At 45.3% G+C, this 6,918-nt stretch overlaps 1 protein-coding gene across 1 annotated transcript; it reads right to left on the bottom strand.

The window, feature by feature from the left end:
- Nucleotides 1-523: 523 nt before the first annotated feature.
- Nucleotides 524-6,809, bottom strand: SEC22B (SEC22 vesicle trafficking protein homolog B (S. cerevisiae); the record flags this gene model as incomplete). The annotated part of the gene is made up of 4 exons (XM_010012705.1): nucleotides 524-1,090; nucleotides 1,472-1,618; nucleotides 1,949-2,109; nucleotides 6,700-6,809. Coding segments are annotated over 4 exons (573 nt in total), but the record flags the coding sequence as incomplete, so codon positions are not given.
- Nucleotides 6,810-6,918: the final 109 nt, after the last annotated feature.

The following is a 6,918-nucleotide window of genomic DNA, read 5'->3' as shown; positions in this document are numbered from 1 at the left end:
GGGAGAGAGAAAACAAGCATCCCAGAGATGAAATGCTGGCAGTTTTAACACATTTTGGAAGTGATGCACAGTTATAAAAAGGAAATAATGTACTGAATCTGCAGATAGAAGGGGAAAACACAGAGTGCTGACATAGTTTGCACTGTGCCTGCTCCAACAACATTGAATTACACACCCTGTTCATAAGGAAACATACAGTCATACACAGCTGTCAGGGGAGGGAAAGTGGACACTTACAAACCTGTAGTTTAATTTTCTAGGAATCCGTAATATAGAAGCCTTCCATTGCCCCTCCTAATACTAGACAGAATGTATTTTAAGGCATAATTTAACATCCATTTCTTCCTAAAGCAATTTAAAGTGTAACAAGCCAAGATGTCAGACAGAAAACTCAACAATAGCTATTCTGACAGAGGTAAAAGCTATTATATGTACAGTGCAGTATTTACCTTCAAACAAGGAGTCTTGTCTTTGGGGGGAAAAAAAAAAAAAAAAAGAGAAGAGAAGAAAGAAAGAAAAAGAACTGTAGACCCAGATTCTAAAAAAGCAAACATTGCCAACACAAGGAATGTTCATTAGAGTCCGGTTCCCACTAGAGCTACTCAACAGGACGTACAATGTGATTATGCTAAACCGCACTGATTGACTGTTCCCAGAGTGAGCCCCAGGACAGGGGCAGGACCATGGGAGGCCAAATTCTCCAGTGCCCTAGTGCAAACTGCCTCAGAGGAAAAGCCTGTAGTCAACAAGCCTTTACACCTATTGTTAGGATTCACTAAGAGATGTAGTAGTCAGGTGTCACCTAACAATTTCAGGACACTCCCATTAAGGTGGTGGTCCTGTGTGGATTCTAATGCACATCCCCCATGAACAGTGTCTTGCACACATACCCCTGCCAGGCTACCGGCTTTCCCTCTTCCGTGACTGCAACCGGCTCACAGCCACCAGAATCTCACATACACAATCAACATGATAAAAAACACAGCTACAGCCGCAAGTTTGGCATAAGTGGAACGCATGTTCAGATACTTTGCATCCTGACGATACTTCTTGGACAAACTGGACAAATTGTTGGCCTTGGAATCAAGAGCTGTTAAAGAGAAAAGGCAGAGAAGTTAATCAATATTAAAGCAACCATATGCTCTCCAGTGCTATATTAACTGTGCGAGTTTCTCTGAAGCAGTTGGGAGTGCAGCAGTTTCACAAGGCAGCATGGCCTGTGCCTATCTGCAGTGCTCCAGTGCTTCTCCTGCTGGGATGGAGCTGGCAAAATGCTTTTCTTGCCCAAAAGAAGCACCAGTACCCGCCAGGTGCCTCAGGATGTAACCAATCCAACTGAAACACCCACTGAGTTCATTGCTTTTCTCGGGAGCTTCAGGGATTAGCAAGCCTTTCCCTCCAGTATGCTCTACCCACTCCACTGATCAAGGGGATAAGAAGCCATATGCCAATTATCAGCCATTCCCTGTACCTGAAAGTGCCTCTCCTCGCTGTAAGACTTCCTCGATGTTGGCCACCATAATCCTCTGCACATCCTGCAGCTCTGTGTTGATGGAGCCCAGGTTCCTCCTCGCCCGGCTATCAATGTAGAGCTTCTTGGTTTTCTGGATGTAGGTGTCTGGAACAAGAGTGGGGTGATCAGAGGGGATCTCACTTAACACAGAGCAGCCTGGCTGCTGAAGTAGTGGGAGCATTGCTGAGACAGCTAGTAGACTGCATGCAAATATTCACTGGAGCAAGGCCAAGAGACTTAAAGCAGAAAACCTAAATCAAAGGACATTTACCATTTCCCTACCACTTCTCTGTTCTCTTGCTCAAAACACCCACTTCTCTAGTGCCAGGAAGAGGTTGAACTGTCAATTCCATAGGCCAAGCCAGAGAGGATCCTGTGGGTGCTGCTTCCCCAAGCAAGAAAGTTCCTAACTAGCCACAAGGAGAGGGACCTCACCAAATTCAATGAAGGAATAGGGCCTGGAGACCGTTGGCACCTTCTTGCCATGCTGCTCATCAAACTCTGAATGCAAGTCTTCCAGATATGCAAAGGCCAGTTTCTTGGGGAATGCAGCTTCACACAGGACCAGGTAACACACTCCTTTCTCAATGATGTAGCTAAAAGAACAGCAGACAGAGCATTAATTAATCAATTTTGAACCTATCCTATCAAACACTACCCTGCATACCTTTATTCTAGGAGGCAATGAGAATTGGCTACAGGGACTTCTAGTTTGCCACACCTGGATCAGGTGTCAACCTTTCTACAAAGTAATGGCTTATTTCTTCTTTACCCAAAATAAGTATTCTTGTACCCTCAGACCCTACACCCACACCAGCAGCCATGAACTCTGTCTTCACTTGAACAAAAGTTGGCCTGTGAATGTTAGTAGCTTAAGAAAATACCAGTAAAAAGAGAGTTATAATTTTGGAGTATAAAAGGGAGGAACCCCCACTCCTGCAGACAGGAGGAAGGCAGCCAAAGAAAGTTTGCCAGCAGAGTAGAGGGGAAGGTGGCCAACACAGCTCTAAGACAATGCAGCACAGCCAAGTACCTGAGGCCCACAATGGGAAGCTCTACCCTGAGATCAGGACACACAAGAATTTGGACTCAACTTGCTAAAAAGCCACCCAGTGACTGCCACCTCCTGCTTTCTGTTTTGGGGTGAAGGAGGTACCCTTCCACACCAGCACCAGCCTGTTGGTGGGATGTTGCTATCCACATGCATGACCTCAAGCTGGTCAAAGGCAGTTGAGGAAAAATACGGCTGCTAGCTGGGTTCTGGTGACCTGCCCTACAGGTTTGCCATGGCTAAGTATGACTGTGCTACCTGTTCTTCAGCTGCAATGTTAGGAGCCCCAAAACATGCATGGAAGCATGTTACTGTGTAATGCTGTTTCGTTTGTCCTGCAGCTAAATGCACAGAGGTCCTCTTCTCCTCCACCCACCACCCCAATCCCCATCTAATTCTTACTTGCTCACAAAGGCTTAGGGCTGACCTTGTTTCAATGTGAGCTCCAGTGCCTCTGTCAGCACTGAGAATAGAGGCTTTTCGTTATAGAATCATAGAACGGTTTGGGTTGGAAGGGACCTTAAAGATCACCTAGTTCCAACCCCAACTGCCATAGGCAGGGAATTCCACTAAAAAGCCTACTAAAATAAAGGATAAGATAGAACTAATCTTGAGATTGTTTAGGCTTTGCTACAACTCTGCTGCTACACATTGCCAACTATATTTTTCTTCTCATATAAAATAAAGGCAATGATATTTCCACCAAAACCAAGGGAGTGGAGGCGGTAGATAGCCCTGCATACACTTTTGAATGTGTATCTATATTATTCAGGGTGGAATTTAAATGCTTTTATGTTACCTTCCTTTGACTTTCTGTATAATTCCATTATGTAGTAGTCTAGTTAGCATAAAGATTACCAGTGTATTAAAGAATTGACGCAGTCCTGAGGGCACCGTAGTTACATAAGTAGCTTAAAATTTTCTTGATAGCCACACCAGGCTTACAAAACTTCCTCCCCCTCCCCACTGTTTTTCTAAACACCTCAACAGGTACTAGTCCTTTGAATTAGCCATCCTCAACTTGTTTCTTGGCACAGGGGCATCCATTTCTCCTGCCTCTATACGGCTCCTGTAAATCCTGCCAGCCTTCAAATAACACAGCTTTCAACACCCCAGCCAGAAGCAAGAAGCAAGAAACTCCAGTTACTAAATCCACTCCACAAGCATGTCCCCTTAAGCCCATCCTTCCATTCTCTCAGCTTGGACTGAATCGATGTGCAAGACTAATCCTACAATACATAATGCCTCTGTTCTGCCCTTGCCCTTGGAGACCTGCTTGACTGCTTGGAGTTGCTACAAGTCATCACCCAGAGCTTGATTTAGCCACTGTCGTGAACAGCAAGACCTGAAAACATCTTATGAAATACAGAAAACTAGTGTCAGACAGGAATTCTAACAGTATTGCCTCAGACCTGGAGCACCACTTTCAAGATGAGAGCAGTCTGAGGAATATGCCCCACTCTGTTGGTACAGCTCTGTTACCTCTGCATGGGTCAGCTGGTCCTGCCTGCAGCTTTGCAGCCATTTTTCCCACTTGTTTTTCCCCTGAAAATGTGTTGGATTTAAAGTCAACCTGTCAGCACCACAGAGAGGAAAGACACCTCATTCTTTCCCAGACTCAGACAATTTTGTCAATGTCAGTTCAACATCAGACCAGAGTTCCTGCACAGCTGGGCAGTTTTACTCTTTGTGCCTGCCTCTGAGCTTCAGCACAGCACCCAACCATGCCAACTGCCCAGCAATGTATGTACACAATGGGCAGATGCCGCCCTTGCCATTGCTCACTTCTGCACTCCCAGGAGGCTTCTTATAATTATCTTGAACATTTTCAGCGAGAAAAGCTTTATCCTGGTAATAGTGGCAAAGGCCAAGGGTTGTTCTCAATGCAACAGGTAAGGGCCACTTCAGCCATTCATGAGCCAAAGGTCAACTACTGACTGACAGCACAGCAGACTCCATCAGTGTTTCTGCAGCTCCACAGCCATGTGCAGAAGTGACAGAGCGCTGAAGCTGAAAGGGTGACACAGCTTTTGGAGCCAGTCTAAACATTACATTTGACAGAAATTACCTCAGTAATTTCAGTGGTCATAGTTTAAGCTTCACATTTCAGCATTACAAGGTTCTTCTCCAAATTATCAACCTAAAAACATTCAACACCACCTCAGCAAGTTCAGCAATATCCTGAGCCGCACTTGTAACTCTGCACCACAAAATGCTCTGTCCTGTTTTGTGCTGTCCTCAGCAGTCAGAGCTCTGATTTGGCAGAAAAGATGGTGCGCTGTGTTAACCAATACCATGGTCAACAGTCAGCATTATTTTACCCTAAATCTCAAACTGCCCTGTTTCCTCCCCTTCCTGTAATGTTCTCAGTTTCAGGAGGTTTTCTGATCTGAAAGTATTATTTTCATATAAGTTCTGCCTTAATGTATCACCTTAAAGGAGGAAGCAGTTGAGTGCTTTGCAGCAGTGGCTGTCAATTGCCTGTGGAACCCACCTATGGACTAACTCAACACAGGAGAAATGCTCCTTTCCCCACCTACCTGCCAGCCAGGTAATCTGTCTGTTTCTTTGACACAGCTGACAAACCATGAGCTTGCCCAAGTCCTCATGCCTTGTCAGAACTGGTGACATTACAGCCACCATTAAGAAGCCTCGATTTCCTGGGCACTGCCAAGTGGTGCAGTCTTCTGTTTGCATCATCAAAGCAACACAAGAAGGGATTTACTAGAATCTACACAGACTCTTTCCCAAGGCTTCACTGCTAGCCAGAGCTACGCCCATGCAGCACCATGGAAACATTTAAAATGGGAGTGTTTTTAAATTCTAGAAAGTTTTAACTTCTAGAAAGAAGGTGATGCAGAGCAGCACTTTGCAGTTAACTCTGGCAGCAACACACAAACCCAAGAGGAGATAGGCACAGCCAGACTATTTTAATCAGGGGCATCCTCTGACCACTAAAACTTTCTATCAAAGGCAACCAGAAGTCAAGACAAATAAATAAAAAAAAAAAGATTAAAAAAATAGTGTCACAGTTACATGTAAGCCAACCACAAGAAAAGTTACTCTCAAAACCTCACAGCTGTTGCCAAAGATCACCCTTGCAAAAAAGTCCTCTTCCTGTCTTTTCATGTCACTAAATCTCACAAGAAAGGCACAGGGCAGGAGATTTGCTAAAGAGTCCATGTTACAGAAGCAGAGACCTAAAGCCAACCTTGCCCTGCATTCAAGGCTGTGTCCCACTCACGCAGCTCTAAACACACACCTGGTCACCAGGGTTGGGAATTGAGAGGGATCCGGCTGCCAGCAGTGCTGCAGAAGTAGTGCCAAGTGTGGCAAATCTTGGCATATCATTGGCAAAACTGGACAAACTCTGCCTTGGTGCTCTCATGTGGCACTCGATCTCAGAGACTTCTAACAATTATTTCTGTTAATATAGTAATTCTGATTCTTGACAAGATCTTGGGCTTTATTAAGTTCTCAAGCAGTATTCTGCTAGGCAACTGCATGTCAGGTAAAGAAGCATTTCCTTTCTCAAACACAAGCTTGCACTCCTGCCTTTCACACCCAATACATCTGGCAACAATAACATGAGAGAAAAAAGTCTGTCAGTTATTAAGATAATAATTTAAGAAAAAATAAATACCAGAGATGGTCCATGTGGTTTTAACACATGAAGCTAATGCATGAAAAAGTAAATTCTCACATAAGACACAGAGAGGAAAGCCTTGTGCAGGAGGAGCTCACAATGGTCCTGCCAGGCTGCTTTTACTAATGACACATCTCTTTACAAGAGACCAGACACAAGAGGTACAGAAGACTCACTGGAAGTATCATACAGGGTGCCAACAAACAGAAAAACGTTAAAGGGAACAGAAACTACACTGTCTTTTAGCAAAGGCAGAACTATGAACATAGGTGAAAGACAAGCGCCAGGCAACAGTGCAAAGAAATAACTCACATGCTTTACCCTTCAGGTGGCTATTACATGTCAGCTAGCAAGGCAGATAGTTGAATAATTCACCCATTCGCAGGCAGCCCACTTTCTAGCAAATCCTCACCCTGACCCAGAAGTACCTTTACATATTTCCACGGTGGTGGCAGAAGCCCATTCCCCATCACACCCACAGACACTTACTGGAAAGCCATGGCTCCTGCTTCCAGAGTGCATCTCGTGGGGGACTGCTCGTTCAGCTTGCGGAAGAGCTGCTTTGCTTGGCTCTGGTACTGCTGCAGATCACGGCCTGACTGAGAAGGGAGGACAGACTATCAGGAGCGGCTGCTACCGGGGAAACACCCCCTGCCCGCAGTCAGTGGGGGGCACAACGGGCTCAGCCCGAGGAGGCGCAGCCCAGCA

This window comes from Nestor notabilis, unplaced genomic scaffold, assembly GCF_000696875.1.
Source record: "Nestor notabilis isolate BGI_N333 unplaced genomic scaffold, ASM69687v1 scaffold24294, whole genome shotgun sequence".
Taxonomy (NCBI): Eukaryota; Metazoa; Chordata; class Aves; order Psittaciformes; family Psittacidae; genus Nestor; species Nestor notabilis.
The sequence above is the reverse complement of the archived record's forward strand: the minus strand, read 5'-3'. Positions and strand labels throughout refer to the sequence as shown.